Source organism: Podarcis cretensis (assembly GCF_951804945.1).
Source record: "Podarcis cretensis genome assembly, chromosome: 15".
In the NCBI taxonomy this organism is placed as follows: domain Eukaryota; kingdom Metazoa; phylum Chordata; class Lepidosauria; order Squamata; family Lacertidae; genus Podarcis; species Podarcis cretensis.
Genome location: NC_137185.1, coordinates 9382355 through 9407656, shown reverse-complemented (window position 1 = coordinate 9407656; position 25302 = coordinate 9382355). Strand labels below are relative to the sequence as shown.

Here is a 25302-nt window from a genome sequence, read left to right as displayed (position 1 = left end):
TCACCTAGGGCCAGGGCCTTTTCTGTACTGGCCCCGACTTGGTGGAACACTCTGTCACAAGAGACCAGGGCCCTGCGGGATTTGACATATTTCCACAGGGCCTGCAAGATGGAGCTGTTCCGCCTGGCCTTTGGTTTGGACTCAGTCTGACCCTTATGTTTCCCTCTCCTTATGATTTTGATTTATGGGCTACTACTAAAATGAGGCTGCATTTTAAATTGTATTTTAACTCATATTTTAACCCGTATTTTTATTATTATTATTATTATTATTATTATTATTATTATTATTATTACCTAGGTTCCTGGAGTGTCCATATAAAATCTCCAGGCACGGTCATTATTGTGGAACTATTTCGTCACCCATGAAATTTGGGGTGGGAGGAGACATAGGAATCAGACCATTGGTCAATCTACTTTAGTACTGTCCACACTGGCTGGCAGCAGCTCTCCAAGGTTTCAGGCTTCAATCCCAGCCCTACCTGGAGGTGCCAAGGATCGAACCTGGGACCTCATGCATGTGAGGCAGACACATTGCTTCTGAGCTATGTGACTTTCAGGCATTGTCCACAATACAACAGTCATATTTTACCCCCAAAGAATATTGTTGGGCATGACAGGAAGTGGTGGCGATCCTTCTTCTGTTCTTCAGTGATTAAGAAAGAAGGGGGGGAACCCCTCGGTTATCTTTAAAAAGAGAAGCCAAACAAACATCTGAAAAGTCCCCCCACTGCCCAATATTTGGCTGAGGCCCATCACTAGTGCAGACAGCAACATGAAAGATGAGACAAAGCCCAGTTTTGAAATGAAGAAGCTTCTTCTGTTCTTTCTTAAGAAGAACAATGGGGAAGAGGCAGAGGTCAGTGGTAGATCACCTGATTTGCATGTAGCCCATCTCAGGCTCAATCTCCAGGCAGCGTGGGGTGGGCAGCAGTGGCCGCGGACCCGAGTGCAAATTCTGAAGGGCACAACTAGACCGCAGCAATCCCAAAGGTGCTGCGGGACTGGGAGGGAGGTTGCTCCCTTTTTTGGCCCAGCAATGCATGGCGCACGTGTCTCCTGGGCAGCCAGGTGGGCTGTGAGTAGAGACAGGATGCAGCCGGCCAGGCCTTCCCCTGCTAGAGTGGAGCCCCCTCTCAATGCCTGCCCCAGCGCAGTGGCGTAGCGTGGGTTATCAGCACCCGGGGCAAGGCAAGTAATTTGCACCCCCTAACCCATGGATTTGCGCCCCCTAACCCGTGGATTTGCGCCCCCTAACCCGTGGATTTCCCTAACCCCCAGATGTTGCGCCCGGTGTGGCCGGCCCCCCCTGCACCCCCCACGCTACGCCACTGCCCCAGCGTGCTTCTAAAGGCCACTTGTAAGAAACTGCAGGGTGGGCAAGTTGCAGTTGCATGTCAAGACCCCGAAACCACCCCCTCGTTGAAGAATAACATGCACAAGGACACAGATATTAGGTTAATGTTACTGGGCTAATTTTGGCCACAGCTTTACTGATTGCAGAATGTGAGCGGTATTGGCTTAGGCATTGAATGAACCCAGCTATATCTGACTCCTGCCCGTTGTGCAGTGTCTGGTAAGGGTAAACCACCAGAAGGGGGAGCCCCGTAGATGCAGACCAACTCGAGCTCCCCCGGGTGTTCCCATCGGGGTCGTGTCATGGCCCTAGCCTCGCCCCGGGCTTCGGGCAAGATCCACACCCCCAGATTCCTTTAATGGAATACCCTTAAGCTTGAAGGGGCAGGTGATGGCCTCACCTCCCACCAGCTAGCGGATTGGCTGGCCGGTTGCTGAAGTGGCCAGCATCCCTGGGCAACATGGGACTTTGTCACACGCCCCCGGAGGAGAGTGGGTGGCCATGTGGTCCACCGCAACTCCTCCCCACAGGGAAGTGGAGCGGACTTGTGCTGCCCATAACTAACTACCTAGGCACAGGTAGGCAATGTGCTTAGACTCCGGTTCCCATCCATCCTAGTCAACATGGCAAGCTGACAGCGATGGTATTAGTTGGAGGTGTGACGTTAACTTATGAGAGTGCTGGAGGTGAAATAGTTAAACAGGTTACGCAATCAGAACCCAGGGGGTGGAGTCAGAGGGACTATAAAACCAGCTCTGGGAGGGGCAAAGGGGAGAGTTTGTTGGGAGTTGGGTGGTTGGTTGGAGTGGGAGTGAATTGGGATAGAGTCTGTGGGTAGGTTGAGCTAGTGTAGCGAAATAAGCTGAGTCAGGAACAATTAGGAGCTGGGAAGACAAGTAAATATCGGAGAGGTGGTTTAGTGAGTGAGAGCAGGTAGCGGAAGTTATATGTCTAGACAGGCACCCCATGATTGTAATTGACCGATACTGTTTATGAAACCACACGCTTATTAAACTGCAATAAATAAACAGAAGTTTATGTTCCAATTTAACCCTGACTGGACTCAGTATTGTACAAGGTAGGGCCTGGGTGGTGGCAGCGAGAAATAAGGTGGTGGCACAGGGATCAATAGACGGTGAAACATCTGGGGACCCTGTGTGATCACCACAGAAGGGCATCGTGTTGGCTTAGGGTCTTCCCATAGGGAGATCTGGTTGGCTGCTGTGAGAACAATATGCCAAACAAGATGGGACACTGGCCTGATTCGGCATAGGGGGGGTCAACAGAATTTGGATGGGTCAAGCCTTCCGTGCAAAATCCAAGGATTCGCCCTCCACACTTTGTTGAAAGAGGTGGGCAGAGTAGCAACTGAAAGGCTCTGCATCACAAAGGCTATCTCTCTCTCTCTCTCTCTCTCTCTCTCTCAGTGCTCAAAGATCAGGGGCTCCTTCCACTTCCTTCCATCTTCCCTCTTCCAGCGCCAAAGATAAACACTCACAAACTTACGCAGTAAAACCTCAACATCATACAGAATGGGGTAATGTGTGCGCATTTGAGCCATGTGGTGTTAAGTCTGCCTGAATGTGAGGATGCATTTCAGGTGTGGGTGTGTGTGGGTGTGTTATTGTGCTGGATTTCCTGAGTACAACGCTAGCGCTTCTACCCTGGAGTCCAACCACCTTTGTCGCACTGCATTCATTGCCTGTTGCGTTATGGAACGGTGGCTTTTAGATCAATATATAGGTGCATCACACTAATGTGTGCTTGAATACCAGCACAAATTTCATCCTGGGAAAATTGGCAACGCAAAACTCCCACATTTGCCTGGATCAACAAGGTTGCAAACAGATTTTGTCTGGAAGCAAATCACATGGAAATGAGCGCCATGCTCCCACTAGATTCCACTGGTTTTCTGTGCCATGTGAAAGATAACTTAAAGCATTGAAATTACTGGGCACAGAAACATTAGGAAAATGGCATAAAGTGCTGTCTGAAAGCTTCTTGGTAATGGGGATATTTATGAACAGAAATGCAGACAGATCCGCCTCCCCCCCCCCAGCTCCTAAACCTCTAGTACAGACAACACAAACTAAACACTTTGTCAAAACATACTTTGTTGAGGTTGCGCTTAAGAGCCCCTTTCTGAAATTCTAAACAAATCGTAGAATTGTAGAGTTGGAAGAGACCCTGAGGATCATCTAGTCTAACCCCTGCAATGCAGGAATATGCAGCTGTCCCATACAGGGATCGAACCTGCAACCTTCGCATTATCAGCACCACGCTCTAACCCACTGAGCTATCCAGGCTCAGATGGATGCCAGGAAGATCTCCCTCGGCAACTTCAGCTCTGCAAAGTAAATGAAGACAAACCCACCATCCGTAGCCTCCAAAGGAGACGCTCCGCTTCCTCTGAAACATGGTGGCCGCTGCTTCTGGCTCCTGGCGCTGTGACCTGCTCTTATTCCTTGGGAGGGCTGCTCGCTCTCTGGCTCGCTCACACCGAGGCAGAACAACCAGGGAGACACATATTTCAAAGGGTGTTTCTTAAACTGCAGCTACATGTTGTATCCTTCTGCACGTGAAGGAAACCGCTGTGACCACTTCCTGCCCCGAACGCCTCTGCGATTCTCGATTAAGGAGGTGCGGTCCCTCCTCTCTGGGAAATAGCGTGCCCAGTTATTTATTTATTTTCTTTTAAGTGCCGTAAAACTTTCTTTTTCTTTCTTTCTTTCTTTGTTTGTTTGTTTTTTGTCCTCCATCTACTACTCATTCCTTTAACACAGTGGTTTTCAAGCAGTGTGGCGTGACACTCTGGGGTGCCCTGAATGATGGTCAGGGGTTCCACAGGCAACACAGGCCTCCATCCCTCTTTCCTTCCCTCCCTCCTCCGATGCCCTCTCACATTTCTGCCTCCCAAAGGCTTGCACAGCTGTTTATTGCAGCCCCCTGGCTATAAGCTCTGCAGGTGAATAGTGCCTCTTGGAAACCCCTCTCTTTGGGATAGGGGGTAGCTCAGAGACCGGGGGGCAGAAGCAGCTAGAAGCAGAAGAAGTAGAGAGGGGAGAGGAGAGGAGGCTGAGGGAACACTCAATGAGGGAGAGTGTTCAAAAAGGGTGAGAGGCTGCCAACTCTGCAGGCAGGGGGTGACATAACTGGGCTCCTCAGCCCAATGGGGTTGTTCCATTTTAAACCCATGACTAATGCACAATTATTACACCAACACTGTTGTAGAATACACCCACGGGAAGGGGGGGGATACACAAATCTGGAGGGGCCCGTTATGAATGTGAAAAATGCTCTGATGTCTGTTGTCCCCTAAAGATTCAGGCCCCCAGCTTTTGCCAGGGAGTTGGACAGAGGGGATGGGCTCTGTGCCTCAACATCTGGAGATCCAAGGGTTTTCCACACCTGCCTAAGACAGCCCCACTGACGCCATGAGAACTCACATCCCTCTTTGCGTGGTTCCATTTCCTGGAAGAAAATTAGTCGACTCCGTGCAAGTAGACTGACCTGACTTCAAAACCCCATTTAAATGTAAATCTTGACCTTCAGCTTTCTCATGAAAGTCTTTTAAATTACTAGCTGCGAGCTGAACAAGATTTCTTTTATTCTAAGTGCTAAGTTGGTGCCCCTTCCAAGCATCACACATTCCACTTTTTCCATTCCTGCTGCTCATTTTGGCTGCGTGAAGTGCAGCAATATGCACTCTGGCCTCTTCCTTGAAGGACGCTCTGTAGTGGGGGTGGCAGGCTGTTTCATAAGATAAAGGCATCTTCAAAACTCATTTCCATATGAAGCAAGAATCGGCTGAATTTATCCCCATCGAGTGTCCACTGCCTTGTGTCTCCAGCTATGAAATGTACCCGGATGACAGAGCAATACCAGATTGAGTGGGCAAGAGCAATAGAGACTTCAGTGGTCAAGAAGGCAGTTTCTGCACTTGCTGTAGAAGGAAGTGAGATGGGGCTCATTGGCCTGACTTCACCCCTGGAGGCACACTCCGTTGTCTCTTGGGACAGACGGATGCCACGGGAAGTTTGCAAGAGAAGAAATGAGAACTTTGGAACACTGCAGGTGCTCCAAGCCTGGGAATTAATGTGAAGAGTTAACTTAGTTAAATGGGAATTTAACTGGACCTTTGTCCAGAACCGAGCCATCATCCAACAGCAGATAATGGTCCTCAGTAAATTGCAAAGTACAAACAAACAGATGCCATCTCCTATGACTTAAAGTGACAGCTATCCATCAAACCCCAAAGATACTGGGTGAAAACTGCTTCCTGGATGTTAAGAGCCCTGGAACATCACGGCAGCCAGACCAGCAGCGTCAAGCTGCGTCAAAGGCAATGCAGCTTTAATGAAGGGAATAAACACGAATATCTCAAAGGCAAAAGCGGCAGTAGATTTGCTGCTGCCCAGTGTCAGGGCTCCGCAAGGCAGCATTGTGTCCCCATCCGTGCCCTCTTAAATCCCTGGCAGAACGGAATGACCTCAGCACAAACCATCTGGGTAACATTTACAGAAAAGATTCTGCCAAGATCGTGGCGGAGGCATCCTCGGTTACAAGAAGCAATGCCCTTTGTGGCTTAGAAGCGTCGCCTTCGAAGGCAAAGGACAGACAGCTGTGCCAGACTTTGGGGAATAAGTGGCATGCAAATCTGTGGTGGCTGCTGCCCATTGGGACTGGTAGGTTGGGAGGGAGGGAGCCCAACAGTAGATGGCGCCAGAGCCAAGTTAGAATCATAGAGTTGGAAGGGACCCCAGGGTCATCTAGCCCAACCCCTTTGCAATGCAGGAATGTCAGCTAAAGCATCCATGACAGATGGCCATCCAACGTCTGCTTAAAAACCTCCAAGGAAGGAGAGGCCACAACCTTGGAAGGGAGACCATTCCACTGCCAAACAGCTCTTACTGTCAGACATAGGCACCAACTCCTAGAGGCCGAGGCAGTTCTAGTTTGGCCCCTATCCTCTCTGTTGAGTTCTGCAAGGGGCAACAATAAGCTCTAAGGAGGAGGAGGCTGGCAATCAGGGCCGCCCTCTGGGCTGGATTCAAGGAAGAAGACAGACAGTCCCAATGGACCAGCCTCTCTAATACAAGCAGCTGAAATAAATAATACTCGATAAGATGTAACGAACAGCTGTGCTCAACTCCCCACACGCATACACATTTTAAAAATTATTTTCTTGTATCCTGCCTTTCTTCCATTATGAAACTGACAGGGATGTGCATGGGCCTTCTCGGTAGTGGCACCCGCCCTGTGGAACGCCCTCCCACCAGATGTCAAAGAGAAAAACAACTACCAGACCTTTAGAAGACATCTGAAGGCAGCCCTCTTTAGGGAAGCTTTTAATGTTTGACAGACTATTGTATTTTAATATTCTGTTGGAAGCCGCCCAGAGTGGCTGGGGAAACCCAGCCAGATGGGCGGGGTATAAATAATATATTATTTTTATTTTTATTATTTTTATTATTTTTATTATTTTTATTATTTTTATTATTTTTATTGTTATTGTTATTATTATTATTATTATTATTATTATTATTATTATTATTATTATTATTATTATGTCCATACATGGTCATCCCCCTAGGCATTCACCATTGGTTCCATCTAGCTCAGTATTGCCTTCTCGGACTGGCAGCAGCTCTCCAGAGCTTCAGGCAGGGAGCATCTCCCAGCCCTGCCTGGAGATGCCAGGGATCAAACCCGGGACCTTCTGTGCACAAGAAAGCTGAGCTACAGCTCTGCCTAGGATGAAAGCAAATCACCAGAAGCAAAGCAGCTTCGAGGCACAGGCAGCACCAGTGCGCCTTATGGGCAAAGCACATCCCGTTAAGCAGGTTACATAAGATGGCTTATGAAAGAAACAGGTCGCCTGTGAGAGCTAATCTGCCGCAGCCTGGCCAGTGCTAATCAAAAGCACCCACAAGTCATAGAATCGTAGGATTGTAGGGGTGGAAGGAAACCCAGGGGTCATCCAGCCTGACCCCCTGCAATGTCCCCGTCACAGAAGACAGTGCAGAGATTTGAGAAGAGAGGTTTGCGCAATTCTCTTTATTGCTAGTGGAGTCAAAGGGTGGGAAGAAGAGTTTGGATTTGGATTTGATATCCCGCTTTATCACTACCCGAAGGAGTCTCAAAGTGGCTAACATTCTCTTTTCCCTTCCTCCCCCACAACAAACACTCTGTGAGGTGAATGGGGCTGAGAGACTTCAGAGAAGTGCGACTAGCCCAAGGTCACCCAGCAGATGCATGTGGAGGAGCGGGGAAGCGAACCCGGTTCACCAGATTACAAGTCCACCACTCTTAACCACTACACCACAATGGGAACGGCCATGCCTTAGAATTCAGTGGTAGGATAAACAATAGCTCTTTGAGTTGGCAGGGAGGTGTTGTGACTCTGCATGCAGAAGTTAAACTGGGGCCAAAATTGACACACACACACCCAAGTTTCCACAACCGTCCTCCTGTGGAAAGAGGGGGGCAATCCTTTGCTGCTTTCTCCAGAGCGGAAGATTCAGAGATTAAAGAATTCTCACCCCCTTTGCCACATGAGGCGAGGTGGGAATTGCCAGCTCCTGCCCTACCCCACCAGAAGACAAGCAGCAGCACAGCACGCCACAATGCCTCTCTCTCAGTCGGTTAGAGCACTGTGCTGATAACGCCAAGGCTACAGGTTCGATCCCCGTACGGGACAAATTCCTGCATTGCAGGGGCTTGGATGAGATGATCCTCAGGATCCCTTCCAACAATTCTAGGATTATAGGATTCTCTCAGAGAATCGGCAGAAGTGGTGGAGTGAGTGGAGCGCTGCCTCTTGCACTAGGCCAATGCTTTGAGCTCAGGGGTAAGGAACATCAGAACTAGGGGCTGAATGTGGCTCTTCAGGCCTTTGTCTCTGGCCCTCGGGAGTCTCCCCGGAATAGACTCCCTCTTGACTCTGCTCCATGCCTTCTTCCAGTTCCTTTGCCTGGGGGGAAACACAGTCTTGAATTGCAATTATGTGTGGAAGGAGAGATGCGCAGAAGGAAACGTCTGGCTTTTGCATAGCTAGACTGCAGCCTACAGCACAAGGTTTCATCCACTACTGGTGCTGCCTTTGGGGTGATAAAAAATGCTCTGATCCCTGCCTGAGCAGAACAAATCAATAATAATAATAATAATAATAATAACAGACATTCTGCAGTTTGGAGAGTGAAGGGGAAATATGTTGAAAATTGCAGGGCAAGTGAATCATTAATGGGAAGAAGTGTACATCGGGATGAATGTTCAGTGAAGACCAGATATAATCTAACCCCGTGTAAGGTTCTTGCAAAGCAAATCAGAGTGAGTTCCCCGATAAACAGAGACCATACACCTCTCTACCCTTCCTAACCTATTTTTTCTGTTCTCATTTCAAGGGCAGTTTTTCTGTTGTTGTTGGGGTTGTTTTTTTAAAAAAAACTGTTATATGCCAGAAATGAAACCCAAAGGGAACTGCTCTAATTAACCTATTAAAGAGGATTTGGCGCCTCAAGAGCCAAGGCAATAAGAGAGTCAGCGTTCCCAAGCCGTCATTTGCAAGCCCTCACCCATCTCCACCACCTGGAAGCCACATAAAATTGTTCGCTGTGAGCCGGTGCCAAACCTAGATCGATATGAACTAGATCTCTGTGTTGGTCAAAGTCAGATCTCTCGATGCTGTTTGGGCACAGCTGGTGCGTAAATAACGAAGCTTCACGCCACAGCTGGCAAATCTCCATTTGGCTAATTAATGTGTCACTGGTTGGCAGATGAGATGCGCGGAAATACGCCCCCTGCTGGCTGAGCTCATAGCAGCTGCTTGTCCTGACTTCCCCTTGTTCTAAAGCAGGGAGAGCCAACTCCCACCAAGAGACTGCAATCTGCTCACAGAGTTAAAAACTGCCAGTGATCTACCCCCTTTGGGGGGGTTCAGGTCAAAGTTGTTGAGCTCTTTTTTTTATCCCAGCCAGGCCAGGAACTCCCTGTCAGGCATTCAGGCCCCAAAAACTTAGATTAAGTTATGATAGAGGACTAACATACCGCCAACATTTCTCTGGTGAAAACAGGGACGTCCCATTCCATAAGAATTATTTTATTATTTATACCCCACACACTGGGGTTGCCCCAGCCACTCTGGGCAGCTTCCAATATATATAAACACATAATAAAAATTAAACATTTTTAAAATCCCACTTCCCTATACAGGGCTGCCTTCAGACGGCTCAGGGTCGCATAATTCCATACCCTCCAACATTTCTCAAATGAAAATAGGGACGTCCTAAGGAAAAGCAGGACATTTTGGGATCAAATCAGAAACCAAGTTGGAAAATCAGAAACGTCCCTGGAAAATAGGGATGGTCTGGGCTAGTTAGAAGACCAACAATAACACTGACTGGTGCCAGAACAGGGAGTGGGGGGGAGAAAACACTTCTTTGCAATATTCATCATAGAATTGAAATTTACCTCAAAAGCCATCTATTATTATTTTATTATTAATCACACTTCACACAATTGTCTCAAGTCAATGTCCAGTCAAAACAGCTGTAGATTTTGTTAGAAAAGAAAAGAAAAAGGCAGGTCAATTTAACGGAAAACTAGAACAATAGCAAAGACCTATTTATCCAGCTGGGAAAACCAGTTCGAACAAAATGTCTTCAGTTTCTTCTTGGAAGTACAAAGCCCTTGTTTATATCTTGAAGGGCACGCTATTCCACAGACAGGGGCAGCCACACTAAAAGCTCTGCTCTGACTTATTGGGCTTCTGGGATCTGTAACTTGCAGGAGAGAGACTCTGCTACAGACCGCAGGAGAAGGTGGCCTCTCAAGTAACCGGATCCTGAACTGTATTTGTGCCAGTGCCTTGAACCTGGCACCCAGTGCGAATCTCGCAAGCAGGGTACCTGCTGTTGACTCTCAAATGCTGGGATTGTTGAAAAATACATACAACAAGGGACTCAAATTGGATCGACTAGACCCATTTTTAAAAAAGGAAATATTGACTAAAGTCACTTCCATGGTCCCTCCAGGATTAGGGGCCTGATCTTAAGCTTCATTTATTTCAGAGTCGATCTGTAATACTGTGCTTTACAATCAGGAAAAGACATTAACTGAAAACAAAAGTTTTGTGTGAACTGAAGAGCATTCCAGAGACAAGGGTTAAGAGCTGCTTTTGAGAGAGGGTGCTGTATTTCCTTTTATCTTTCTCTCTGTTTTTATTTAGATTGGTTTCATTTGTCTTATTGTATTGTGAAAAAGCTTTAATAAGATCTTATTTTTTTTTAAAGAATGCACACTTTTTGAGAGATGGGCCTTCCTTTTACATTTCTGGAACAACAAAGTAAATGATGATGTTTCTCGCTTTAATTTTTTTCATAGTATTCTAGAGGTTCTGTTATGTTGCCTCTCTCCCTTGGTTAGTGAGAAGTCACCTGTATATTATTCAGTAACAACAGACTATAAACTACTCTTAGACCCGTCAACTGTACTGTTCTCTTCTACAAAGGACTTAGCTTCATCTGATGATAAATGGATGATAGTACATCTTCTAATGGCTGTCCAGATTATTATTTGTGTATACTGGGTTGGGGAAGAACTCCAACAGTCGAGGACAGGATCGTAAAACTTTGGGACATAGTGTACATGGTCAAAATACTCAACATGGTCAAGGTTAGAAAGCAATGGCAACAGAGAGACTTTTTATAGCAAAATGTACCAGAGTAATAAAGCTCAAGGAAACATATCACTGTTGGGGTCACTATAACGCATTCATGCTTATATATTTTACTCTTATTACATAGACAAAACAGCCATTAATTGGGGAAATATATGAGGAATAGAGAGAACATCCTTCACAAAGCTGGTGCCTCCCATGTAGATATCTTTACGCCTCAGTTTTTGCCTGGAAATAGTTTAGAAATGGTTTACAGCAACGAAGATTTCTATTGCTAAAGATAACTATCTCTAAAGCGTCAGAGAAAAGCTGGGCACCGTCAATTCTAGACTGGCTGGAAAACATCTGGCATATAGGAATACTAAGAAAACTTGCATATCATATTAGAGAAAGAGACAAGAGAGCAAGCAAACAAATTCATAGAACTCAGTCTTTCTTGCGTTTTGTAATGATATGGGTCAGTTCAACATAGATCAATATAATTTTTATTGACCTATATGAAATATTGTAACATGATTTTAGTTATGTGTGTTTGCATCATTTCCTTTTTTCTGTATTATCCATTATTTTTCTGCATTCTCTATTACTATTATTATTAACTTTTATTGTTAATATAGTGTATGAACATCAGAAGTGTGGGATGTAATCCATTGGAGCAGTCAAATACAACATTCCTTGTTTCCCGAGAGTGGACACAGATAGGGGGATATTACTCCAGCCAGTATAACTTCCTGTTACACCTGTTCTAGAGCATCCTCCCCCTGCATGTGACAAGGTACCTAATGAAAGGTCCAGTCACGCAGCCATCTTCCTCCTTTACTCTTTTGCTTCTCTTGAACTGCAAGGCTGGCCCTCAGCCAGCAGCACATAGGATAAATCCCCATATGGAATGAATCCACACCTTTCTCTGTAACTACAAGCCAAAGCTTGCCTTCAGGGATCATACTGTGAACCGAATGCATAGCTGTCAACTTTCAAATTTGAAAATAAGGGATCAGCAGCCTAAAAATAAGGGATCAGCAGCCTCACCTGTCCTGGAGACAATCTACGGGATATCTAACAATCCATGATAGCAGCGGGAAACGGCGTTGGAACAAGGGAATTCCCCCCCCCCAAAAAAAAGGGAAGGTTGACAGCTATGACTGAATGTGAGTAAACTTCTTGTTACATTTAAGGAAAGACTGTTGTGTCTTATTCTTTTGAGAGGGATCAAAGGAAATTTACCAGGAATGAATCCAATCTGGGCAAGCCAGACTGGATTGCTTAACTAAAGAGATTCAAGAATGCACACTTATTGAGAGGTGGACTCTTAATGTAATTTTGTACTCTTAATGTAATTTTGCCGTCTGCTGGCTCTCAGCCAGCAGCACATGAGTTCAGTCTCCCTATGAGATGAGCTCACAGTTTATTGTGTAACTATCAAGTAAAGCCTGCCTTTCAGGGATCATATCGAGAACTGAAATGTGAGTAAACTTGTTGTTACTTTACTCAGAAAGATTCTCATGTCTTTATTCTTTTAGGAGGGATAAAAGGGGACACCAGGAAATAATCTTAACTAAGAGGGATGTGGGTGGCACTGTAGGTTAAACCACAGAGCCTAGGGCTTGCCGATCAGAAGGTCAGCAGTTCGAATCCCCACGATGGGGTGAGCTCCCGTTGCTCAGTCCCTGCTCCTGCCAACTTAGCAGTTCGAAAGCACTTCAAAGTGCAAGTAGATAAATAGGTACCACTCCGGCGGGAAGGTAAACGGCGTTTCCGTGCACTGCTCTGGTTCGCCAGAAGTGGCTTATTCACACTGGCCACATGACCCGGAAGCTGTACGCCGGCTCCCTCGGCCAATAAAGTGAGATGAGCGCCACAACCCCAGAGTCGTCCCCAGCAACTGGACCTAACGGTCAGGGGTTCCTTTACCTTTACCTTTAAGAGATTCAAACAAATCTACAAACTAGCTTCCTGCTATATAAGGGGAATGGATACTTGACTCACTAGCATGAGTTCGGAAGGATAATATTTGCTTTGAAGGTGACCCGGAAATTGCAACTACGGTAATCCAGAATGCGGCAGCTAGACTGGTGACTGGGAATGGCTGCTGGAGCCACATAACACCGGTCCTGAGAGATCTGCATTGGCTCCCAGTACGTTTCCGAGCACAATTCAAAGTGTTGGTGCTGACCTTTCAAGCCCTAAACGGCCTCGGCCCAGCATACCTGAAAGAGTGTCTCCACCCCCATCATTCAGCCCGGAAACTGAGATCCAGCGCCGAGGGCCTTCTGGTGGTTTCCTCACTGCAAGAAGTGAGGTTACAGGGAACCAGGCAGAGGGCCTTCTCGGTAGTGGCACCCACCCTGTGGAACGCCCTCCCATCAGATGTCAAGGAAAGAAGCAGCTATCTTATCTTTAAAAGACATCTGAAGGCAGCCCTGTTCAGGGAAGTTTTTAATATTTAATGCTGTATTGTTTTTAGCACTCGATTGGGAGCCACCCAGAGTGGCCGGGGAAATTCAGCCAGATGGGCGGGGTATAAATATATTATTATTATTATTATTATTATTATTATTATTATTATTATTATTATATCCTCTCCTATAGTCCACAACATTCCCACAAGAAGAGCCTGCTGGATCAGGCCAGTGGCCCATCTCGTCCAGCCTCCTGTTCTCTCAGTGACCAATCAGATGCCCCAAAGCGAAGCCCAAAAACGGTACCTGAGGCACAACACAACTCTCCCCACCTGCAGTTTCCAGTAACCAATATTCAGAAGTGTTATTGCCTCCGACCATGGAGGCAGAGCATAGCCATCTTGCCTAGTAGCCATCGATCGTCTTTTCTTCCATGAATTTGCCCAGTCTTTTTTTAATGCCATCCAAGTTTGGCCACAATTCAGGAGAATCGAAAGGCAGCTAACCAGGAAAATCTTTACAATTTAGTATGTTCAGCAGCTAGCCTTGGGGATTATCTAATTGATTTTTTATTTTTGTATTTTATTGTTGTTCATGTTTTCATGCTGTCTTTTATGCTGCTTTTATAATTAAGTGTTTTAAAGTGTTTTAAATTTGTTGTTAGCCGCCCTGAGCCCCGTTTTTGAACCAGGAAGGGTGGGGTATAAATAAATTATTATTATTATTATTATTATTATTATTATTTTCTTCATACTAATTGGGGAGGTGGGGGGAGAAAGTTGACAAGGTTCAGAAATTATGCCTAGGAAGGACAAAATAATTCTCTCCTTTGCAACCTTGCGCCATGAAAGATTGATTGCGCCATTAATACTTCACGCAGCGGTGGGGCAGTTCATCTATTTATGATGATGGTGCGCAGAGATATGAAGGGCCGGGAGGTTGCAACACAGACGATGGCATTAGATAAAAATGCAACGCATGTGCTTTTAGCATTATCGACCAGCCTCCACAGGGAATACGGACCAAAGTCTGTAAGCGAGCCTCGCCTGCTGTCTTCTCCTACCCCCCAGATTTCATGTTACTTCTAGACTCAAAGCCAGTTTGGCAACTCTCCAGAAGCAGAAAAGCATGCCACAGTGATTATTTTCTATGTCTAAAATGTCATCTTGTAAAAAAAAAAGGAGGAGGTAGGGAAGGATGCATTATTTAGATGAAAGCCCAGCCCACGGATTCTGAAATGTTGCTCTCTGGGAGAGTACAGCCTCTAGTTCTGGGCTACTGGTATCTTACATAACAAAAATGATCACAGAAGCACAGGCTGTGGGTAAGCACCATAATTTAAAGCACAATTTGAAGCAGGTGGCTTCCCTCAAAGAATCCTGGGGGCTGCAGTTTGTAAAGGCTGGGAGTTACAGAGTTATAAGGGTATACTACAGGTCCCCAGGTGGCGCTGTGGGTTAAACCACAGAGCCTAGGACTTGCCGATCAGAAGGTCGGCGGTTCGAATCCCCGCGACGGGGTGAGTTCCCGTTGCCCGGTCCCTGCTCCTGTCAACCTAGCAGTTTGAAAGCACGTCAAAGTGCAAGTAGATAAATAGGTACCGATCCGGTGGGAAGGTAAACGCCGTTTCCGTGCACTGCTCTGGTTCGCCAGAAGCGGCTTAGTCATGCTGGCCACATGACCTGGAAGCTGTACGCCGGCTCCCTCAGCCAATAAAGCGAGATGAGTGCCGCAACCCCAGAATCAGGGGTCCCTTTACCTTACAGGTCCCCAGAGTTCTCTGGTATATACGCAGCCTTCCTCTCTGCAGGCTTTGGACCAATAGTACCATGGGAAAGAGAGAAGTGGGGTTTTTGAAGGGTTAAGAAGAAGTGCCTGATTTTGGAAGGGTTCCCCTTGTGACGAAAGGTCTTTATTGGCTAATTACTTTATGGCTCAATTAGCCTCAGTTATTGTGGTCCGGCACACTTCCCAGCTCTCAAGCTGCGCAGACCTGCTTCTCTCCGGTTTCGCCTTGCAGAGTAAAAACACAGCGGAACAAAAACTGTTGCAGCCTGCTTCAGATCCAGACAAACACACCAAGCACCTGTGTGTCCAAATTCATCAGTTCTTTATTGCAGCAAATATTTACAGCTCAGCATTTCTCAGATTCTCCTGGACTGCTAGCATTCATGGCGTCCGTCTCTCTCAGAGACCAAGAGAGAACAACAAGTAGAGCTCCTCCCTCCTTCCACACGTCAGAATGGGAGGCACAACTCAGAACAAAATTAACCCAGTAAGTTCTGAATCCCAACACCCCCTCTTGCCTCCATTCCTGAGGTGATTTGTGGATGTACCTTTGCAGACCTCTGTGAGATCAATCCCTTCCCCAATGCCTTGCGCCCTCTCCTGGCGTTCCTGTCAGGCATCTGTGGAACATCCTCACAACTCTCAGATTCGCACTGTGCGAAACTTACCCACGCACCTGTGGCCTGATACCTCTCAGGTGGAATTCCCTTCGTTGTGCGACTGGACCGCCTGGGCACAAACTCAGGCACTTCCTCTGACTCACTGTGGTCAGCAGGTGTGTCCTCTGCATCCTGGGATTCCCCCTCTGACTTAACACGTCTTCGAATCCTTGGCATTACCCTCACAGGAGAACTAGGCTCACTCTTGGGCTCTCTTTTTACAACTTGCGGAGATGCCCCATCCTGCTCCTGACTTTGGTCAGTGAGCTGATCGTCATCAGCAGACTCAGCCCCTGGCTCTCCTTCCTCCTCATCAGAACCTTCCTGCTCTGAATCAGAAAGACATTCTGAAAGAATATCGCGTCTGGCAGGGGTCTTTGACCTTTCCTCCTGCTTACAGAACTCAGCGTGTTTACTGATCAGCAGCTTACTCTGATCACCTGACGGGTACGCAAACCTCCATGCACGAGCCGTTGGCTCATACCCACAGAAGATCATTTTCTGGAACTTGGGTTCACCTGGCCCTCGCAAAGCTTCAGGCACCGGCACCGAGGCCGTTGATCCGAACGCACGGAGGAAGTGAACCTGAGGCTTCCTCCCGTGAAGCATGAAAAACGGAGTGTCTCCTACCACTGAATTGTAGGACCGATTCCAGGTGAAGCTCACATATTTAACTGCCTCCATCCAAAACCTCGGAGATAACCCAGAATCTGACAGCATCACCTGTGCAGCCTTAACCAGAGCCTCACTTCTGAGCTCTGCCACCCCCCTCTGTTGAGGAGAAGTCACTGTGTGACTTATCCCTTTCTTGTGAAAGAACTTCTGCAAAGCAGACCCAGTAAACTGTGAACCTCTGTCACTAGCAATTTCCTGCACCTTCGTGGAGAACCTTAGTTCCACCTCCTCAATCCAACGTCTAATCAGCTGTGCTGCATCTTCCTTGGATTTGAGACCATGTGTCCAGGTGTTCTGCGAAAAATCATCCTGCAGCGTCAGCAGAAACCTGGCCCCTCCCAGACTTGGTTCCTTCATGGGACCCAACAGATCTATGTGCACAAGATCAAAAGGTTTTGTGGTTACCCTCTCCACCCTGGGGTAACTGCACCCTCTTATCTTTGCCTGTCTGCAAGCCTGACAATCTAGGACTCTTGCACATTCCGCAATTCTACAGCCTTCGCTAACCTCGGGTAGCACCTGTAGTTCTTCAAGACAAGCATGTGCTGTCTTCTTATGCCACGCACAAGAACATGAAACATGAGTGGGAACTGTAGCACGCAGGGCTTGTGCTTTCTCAACCTTCCCCTCACCCTCCAGAGACGTTTTAAAAATGAAGAGATCATTCTGCCCCTTTGCAACTCTAACCAGTTGCTTCCCTCCTTTGGAGATTATACAAAAATCGTGTTCAAAGCAAACCTTAAACCCCTTTTTCAACAAATAAGGCACAGATAAAATACAGTGTTGCACTCCTGGCACAATGCAAACTTCCATCTGCTCCTGCAAAACAGAAAAAAAGATATTTGCAACATTAGTTACATTTTTCTTTGTCCCATTTGCAAACTGAACAGTTTTCCCAGCCGGAATTGCCTTGCAATTCCACATCTCGACTGCAGGGGTCTCTGGAATCAGGTTGCAGTTAGCTGCTGAGTCGATTAGAAAGCGAAAGTCAGTGCCTCTCTCAGAGCTGTCCTCAAACAACGCCATACTGGCAACAAATGTCTCGCTGCCCCCTCTCTTTGGGCTTCTGCAGCAGTTCTCTCTGGTTGTCTTGGCAACCAACTCCCCCTTGCTCAGGACCTTGGCAGCTTCCGTAGAAGTAGCCTCCTCCGTTGCCTTGGAGACCGGCCTGGCCTCTGCGTTCCCACGCGACTCTTTAGGCCTTATCTTCACTTTGTCCAGGTGGCCGACCTTGAAGCGTCTAGCTCCTCTCCGCAGCCTTCCAGTCTTTGGCTGACGACTATCCCCAGTGGAAAAATACTGCCCAGGGCTCCTTTCAGCTGGCCTGGCCCCCCTTCTCCCGGAAGAGCCCTCTGTGCCAGCCCTGCCCTCGCTTAAACTGCGTTTCACTTCAGCACTCACAGTGGAAAACTTTTGAAACTTGCCTTTGGAATTCTCAGCCCCCCCGACTTGCACCTCAGGGACTGGGGCTACAGCCATCTCCAGGCTCTCCATGACTTCTCCAGGGCCCTGGCCTCCTGCTGAAGTTTCACACAAACTTCTCAGCACCTCCCAGGCAGCCCTTGCTGACTTTACGCCCTCCAAACTGGGCAAAAGTGATGCATGTACGCATGCTTTTAGCATAGCAAGCTCTCTTTGCATTCTCTGCTGGCCATCTTCAGGCAACGCAGCCTCAACGCCTGCAATGTCTGTCCCTTCAGGACCTGGATTCAGGGGAAGTGGCTCTTTCTGGCTTACATCCCAAAGCCCAGCAACCAGAAACCAACCCCTTACTCTTCTGGACCAGGTTGCCCAACTTCTTAAAGTGAGCTTTTCAAGCGGAACGTCCTCAAGGACCTGGCTGTCTGCCATTCTCTCCTCTTTCCCGGGGCCCCAGCTGCTGTACTCACGTTTCACCAGTCAGCTCTCCGGCACCCGATTCTTCAGCTGCTTTCCCAGCTCTCAGCTCTCAGCAACTCTTGCCTCTCGGCAGCAGGCAAAACACAGAACGCAGACCTCCGCTCCGCTTCGGTAGCGTCTTCCAGCCGTTCAAGCTGACTTCAAAGCTCACCGGCAGACTCTCAGCAACAGTTTTATTAGCGGTAATTAGGTCCTCCATAACCTGTGACGAAAGGTCTTTATTGGCTAATTACTTTATGGCTCAATTAGCCTCAGTTATTGTGGTCCGGCACACTTCCCAGCTCTCAAGCTGCGCAGACCTGCTTCTCTCCGGTTTCGCCTTGCAGAGTAAAAACACAGCGGAACAAAAACTGTTGCAGCCTGCTTCAGATCCAGACAAACACACCAAGCACCTGTGTGTCCAAATTCATCAGTTCTTTATTGCAGCAAATATTTACAGCTCAGCATTTCTCAGATTCTCCTGGACTGCTAGCATTCATGGCGTCCGTCTCTCTCAGAGACCAAGAGAGAACAACAAGTAGAGCTCCTCCCTCCTTCCACACGTCAGAATGGGAGGCACAACTCAGAACAAAATTAACCCAGTAAGTTCTGAATCCCAACACCCCTTCCCATCACACTACTGAGTTAGGAGGCTTTCCTCCTAGTCCAGTGCTGTGATTTGGAAAATAAACCAAGCTTTCCAAGGGTTTTCAATCTGAGCCAAGTGGAGACAAACTCATCCATCTCTGTCCAAAACCAGTGATGCGGTGGTTTAACTTGTAAAGCACAAGGACCTTTAATAATAGATCTGCAGCCTGCTGAAAGGCTTTATGTTGCAAAGCCAAACTTGCAAACAAGCGTTGCTATTTAAACTGCTAGCCTGAAATAAGAAGCCCATGGAAGAAAAGGGAAGTCGTACCCAGCCTCTGTTTGGCTGTTTCCTTCGGTCTCTAACTTAGCTGTGCTAAGCTGTTGCAAAATAATAGTGCAACTCAAAAGCCTCATTCTTGCTTCACTCACTGTCCAGAGCAAGAACAGCCCATCAATTCCCCTGGTGTTCCAGTCAATGACATCATCACTCCTGCTCCGGAGGAGTCCCAAAGTTGAGCTCCCACCCACTCCACTTGTGAGAGAAATTCCAGGGAGCACTGGAGCGGTCGCTGGATATCAAGGCCATTAATCATAACTCAAGGGCCGGCCTATATTTTAAGGGGGGAAAGAAACAATGGCCACGTTACGCAACTGAAGAGCCTGTTTGCAAGGTGGCCCTGACTGCATCTCTTAGTCCCACAAACAAAATCTTGCAGACTTGGGCTAAGTCCCAGTGAGGAAGCAAAGAAAGGAACCATTTTTAGAAGCCAGGTGACCTTGAGATCAAAGCCATCTGTATATCCAAATAGGATGGTTGGTTTGTTTGTTTTGAGCAGCACACAGACAAGACCAGTGTTGCCCTGGATTTACTCCAGAATCATTAAAAGCAGCGAGAGGCTCACTTCTGTGTAGCGTTTCCAGATATGGATTTGTCCTGGAGGACTGGAAACTCTGGCAGTCACACCCCTTTCGAAACACACAAATTGGCACGCTTGCACACGCACGCACCCGCACACAACATGGGAGAGGTATCTCTGGGGTTGTGGTTTATTTTTTCCTCTACCACTATATAAAATCCCTACAAAAACAAACCAATATAAATTCTGTTGGCTGCCAACAGGGAAGAGAAGCAGCTCCAAAAACGCTCATCCATCTGTTTGGGACTGGATCAGGCAAGCGAGGGATGCAGCAGCAAGGGTGTTGAGAAATGTAATTTGGGTATATAAAGGATGAACAAATGGGTCGCTGTCCAGAAACCATGAAAAAACACCGATTCTAATATATTAGAGCCTAACATTTAGGGGAGACAGGTGGGCATAAACACGTATTTTTCAGGGGTTGTAGCTGTTCTGGTTCGCCAGAAGCGGCTTAGTCATGCTGGCCACATGACCCAGAAGCTGTACGCCGGCTCCCTCGGCCAATAAAGCAAGATGAGCGGCGCAACCCCAGAGTCGGTCATGACTGGACCTGATGGTCAGGGGTCCCTTTACCTTTATTCCATCAAAGCAAATCTATCAGGGACCATATGATGTTGGTTGATGGGGCTCCTATAAGATGGGGGGCATTCCTTTCTCTCTTCCTTCCACTCACTTGGCTCATCCTAACTTTCCCCATCCAGTGGGCTGTGGGGAAAGAGGCAGATTGGCCCCATACCAACCTGAGGTTGCCCTCTCCCAGTTTAGGGAAGCAGCCCTCAGCCACATCTGCAGCGTGCATTTAAGGAACTAGGATACCACTTCAAACAGCGATGGATTCTCCCAAAGACTTCTGGGAGCTGTAGTTTGTTAGGGGTGCTGAGAGGCATCAAGAGAGCCTCTATTCCCCTCGCAGTGTCACAATTCCAAGAGTATTTTAGCCATCAACCCCTCTTCAGGGAAGTTTTTAATGTGTGACATTTTAGTGTATTTTTGGTCTTTGTTGGAAGCCGCCCAGAGTGGCTGGGGAAACCCAGCCAGATGGGCGGGGTACAAATAAATTATTATTATTATTATTATTATTATTATTATTATTATTATTATTATTACTATTATTATTCCACCAATATGGAAACATGAAGAACTGAACTTGAGATGGAAAAGAATGAGAAACCCAAAACTGGTCGATTCAACCGTCCCTCACCCAAGCATTTTGAAATCTCATTGTGGTAAGATATCTAAGAACAGTTAACAAGAATAGTTTTGAGTGGGGGTGGGGGGCAGAGCGAGAGAGACCTGCAAAACTGTTATACTATGGGAAAATATTCCCCAGGAGTCAGGATCAAACACCTGCTCAAAGGAAAACACAATGCAGAACATTAACAGCTCCCACAGACATTATTGTATGGATGTTCTGAATACGACTCGTTCCAACCTCCAGTCACCATGGTTACGTAGTTTGGAGTACCCTTTTCCAACAGCAGCACTGAGTTCCACAGAGGGAATTGAAAGCAAAACCGTCAGTGTCACAACGCCATTATACCAATCTACTGTTGCTGGGAGTATTGTGTAGAGTTCTGGTCACCTCACTTAAAAAAGGATATTGCAGACTTGGGAAAGGTTCAGAAAGGGGCAGCCAAAAGGGCAGGGGTCAGCATACTTTTTCAGCAGGGGCCGGTCCACTGTCCCTCAGACCTTGTGGGGGCCAGACTATATTGGGGGGGGGGGGGATGAACGAATTCCTATGCTGCACAAATAACCCAGAGGTGCATTTTAAATAAAAGGACACATTCTACTCTTGTAAAAACACATTGATTCCCAGACCGTCCGCGGGCCGAATTTAGAAGGCGATTGGGCCAGATCCAGCCTCCGGGCCTTAGTTTGCCTACCCATGATCAAGGGGATGGAGCGGCTCCCTTATGAGGAAGAAATGCAGTATTTGGAAATTTTTAGTTTAGAGAAAAGACGTAGCGTGGTAAAATGATGCATGACAAGGAGAAAGTGAATCGAAGAAAGTTTTTCTTCCTTTCTCATAATGCTGGAACTGAAGGGCACCCAATGAAGCTGAAGATTCAGCACAAGGAAAGAAATTCTTCATGCAGCGCACAGTTAAACTAAATAGAAGAAGAGTTTGGATTTGATATCCCGCCTTTCACTCCCTTTAAGGAATCTCAAAGCGGCTAACGTTCTCCTTTTCCCTTCCTCCCCCACAACAAACACTCTGTGAGGTGAGTGGGGCTGAGAGACTTCAAAGAAGTGTGACTAGCCCAAGGTCACCCAGCAGCTGCATGTGGAAGAGCGGGGAATCGAACCCAGTTCACCAGATTATGAGCCTACCGCTCTTAACCACTACACCGCACTGGCTCTCAAATAGAATTGGACAGACTCACAGGGGATGAGGTTATCAGTGGCTAGAAGCCATAATGTCTACACTCTACTTCCACAGATGGAGGCAATCGTGCTTCTGAATGCCAGTTGCTGGAAAACCAAGGAGTGCAGAGGGCTTTTGTGCTCAGATCCTACTTCCCATGAAGGGATCTTGTTGACCCCTGTGAGAGCAGGGTGATGGACCGGATGGGCCATTGGCATGATCCGGCTGGCTCGTCTTATGTTCTTACCAGTAAATATATCCATTCCAGTTTCTCTCCGTTTCTCATTTTCCCATCTTTAAATTCAGTTCTCCACATTTCTATGTCACTTTGTGAATTCTGCTTTTTAAAAAAGAAGTCCTTGTGAAAATTCATCAGCATTCTCATGTGAATTCCTTCTGCTATGCACATTTTTATATGCAATTTTGCCTAATGTCCACATTTATCCAAGGCATAAAGTAATGCATTTCCATACATTCTTTGCACTAACGTTCGCATTCCTGGGCACACTTTACCCTAGTATATGCAGTGCTATTTTTCGAGATAGTGATGTATGGAAGTGAGAGCTGGACCATCAAGAAGGCTGATCGCCGAAGAATTGATGCTTTTGAATTATGGTGCTGGAGAAGACTCTTGAGAGTCCCATGGACTGCAAGAAGATCAAACGCATCCATTCTTAAGGAAATCAGCCCTGAGTGCTCACTGGAAGGACAGATCGTGAAGCTGAGGCTCCAATACTTTGGCCACCTCATGAGAAGAGAAGAGTCCCTGGAAAAGACCCTGATGTTGGGAAAGACGGAGAGCACAAGGAGAAGGGGATGGCAGAGGACGAGATGGATGGACAGTGTTCTCGAAGCTACCAACATGAGTTTGACCAAACTGTGGGAGGCAGTGGAAGACAGGAGTGCCTGGCGTGCTCTGGTCCATGGGGTCACGAAGAGTCGGACATGACTAAACGACTAAACAACAACATTTTTTTCAAGAAAAAGAGGTCCCAGAACTCACCATGAATGCCTCCCTTGTTCTCTTATAATGGCAATGCCCACCTGAGAGGAGCCGGAACTGGGTTCTGGCGAGTTCTGGCTGGGGGAAAAAGCCTTGAGTCTACGCATCATTGAACACATTAGTTGTCTGGAGAACCACGTTGCAGAATTCACAGAGTTGTCAATTTCAAAGAATGGGGATGTTTCAGTTTACAACATTGTCGATTCGGACAAGTTTCCCTTTAAATGCAGATGGAAGTGAATTTCTCCCCGAAGCCTACTTCCAAGCCACTCACAACAATAACAAGGCATTAAAAACACACACAAGCACATTTCCGCCAATATAATCAACACAGTGGTGCATCGAGAAAGCAAAAACAAGCAATGCAATTAAGAATCAATGTTGCTCAATAGAGAGGTCGCAATAATTCAAAAATACCATTATCAGAAATGGCTGCTGCGTGCCAGTGGAGAAACCCTTCTGGGAAGGGGCTTGGTTACCCAGTGCAGCACATTGCCCATTTACTCTTTTGTAGGGTTGCAGCTTCAATCCCCACTAGCATCCCTAGGTGTGGCTGAGAAAGACTTCCTGCCTGAAACTCTGGAGCGCTGTTGCCAGTCAGTGTAGAACAGAGGTAGGGACCCTCCACCCATGGGCCTAATGCAGCTGACTAGGCTTCTCTATGGGACGCGGGTGGCGCTGTAGGTTAAACCACAGAGCCTAGGGCTTGCTGATCAGAAGGTCGGCAGTTCGAATCCCCACAACGGGGTGAGCTCCCGTTGCTTGGTCCCTGCTCCTGCCAACCTAGCAGTTCGAAAGCACATCAAAGTGCAAGTAGTTAAATAGGTACTGCTCCGGCGGGAAGGTAAACAGTGTTTCCGTCCGCTGCTCTGGTTCGCCAGAAGCAGCTTAGTCATGCTAGCCACATGACCCGGAAGCTGTACGCCGGCTCCCTCGGCTAATAAAGCAAGATGAGCGCCGCAACCCCAGAGTCGGCCATGACTGGACCTAATGGTCAGGGGTCCCTTTACCTTTACCTAGGCTTCTCTATCTGGTCCAGGTCACACCCCACCAGACCTGCTCCACCCACACCTTGGGGTGTTTTTGTGTATCAAGGAGCATGTCCTTTCTGACCTACACAATAAGGTGGGAAATGTGGATTGGGCCAGTTCTCCCTGATTGTGTGGCATGAATTAAATTCCTCAAGCATCCTGCCTTCATCAAGTTCTAACATGCAAAATAAAGAAAAGCACGTACCACACATGCCACACATCAGGGCCGGCCAGGGACGGATTTAGGTTTGATGAGGCCCTAAGCCAGGCATAGGCAAACTCGGCCCTCCAGATGTTTTGGGACTACAATTCCCATCAACCCTGACCACTGGTCCTGTTAGCTAGGGGTGATGGGAGTTGTAGTCCCAAAACATCTGAAGGGCCAAGTTTGTGTATGCCTGCCCTAAGCTACTGAAGGTAATGGGGCCCTTTATATGTCTAGCTGTCCTTTATCAACAACAAATTGTCACTGTTTTTTGTGTTGAATATATGCTATATGGTAATTTATGGTCCTAATAGGTATCTAAAGCCATTTGCACATAACAAATAGGAGCCTACCCAACACAAAACATTGTTGCTGTATGTAGGTTTGATTTTATTTGCTTTTTATCTTATATTTTGGAAATGTACATCCAGGTCTTATATCCTTTAAATTTGGGGGGAAGGGTAAGAGAGTGGGGCCCTAAGCTATAGCATGTTTGTTTTGTTGCTGTTTGTGGGGGGGAGGTTATTTAAGTTGCATTTAGTTTTTTGATGTCCTCTATGTTGGGTTGCGGGATGCAGGTGGCGCTGTGGTTTAAACCACAGAGCCTAGGACTTGCCGATCAGAAGGTCGGCGGTTCAAATCCCCGCGAGGGGGTGAGCTCCTGTTGCTCGGTCCCTGCTCCTGCCCACCTAGCAGTTCGAAAGCACGTCAAAGTGCAAGTAGATAAATAGGTACCACTCCGGTGGGAAGGTAAAC

General features: G+C 47.2%; 1 protein-coding gene across 4 annotated transcripts in view; it reads right to left on the bottom strand.

Moving 5' to 3' along the window:
• The window catches only part of RAP1GAP2 (RAP1 GTPase activating protein 2), a 194404-nt gene that overhangs the window by 148130 nt on the left and 20972 nt on the right, over nt 1–25302 (bottom strand). Inside the window, exon 1 of one of the 4 annotated variants that reach the window (XM_079955555.1) lies at nt 3731–3807. The exons of the other annotated variants lie outside the window; for them this stretch is intronic. Coding sequence (XP_079811681.1) covers nt 3731–3774 — 44 coding nt within the window. The 5' untranslated portion in view covers nt 3775–3807. Of the gene's footprint in view, nt 1–3730; nt 3808–25302 lie in introns of those variants that run through there. 4 annotated transcript variants of the gene reach the window in all.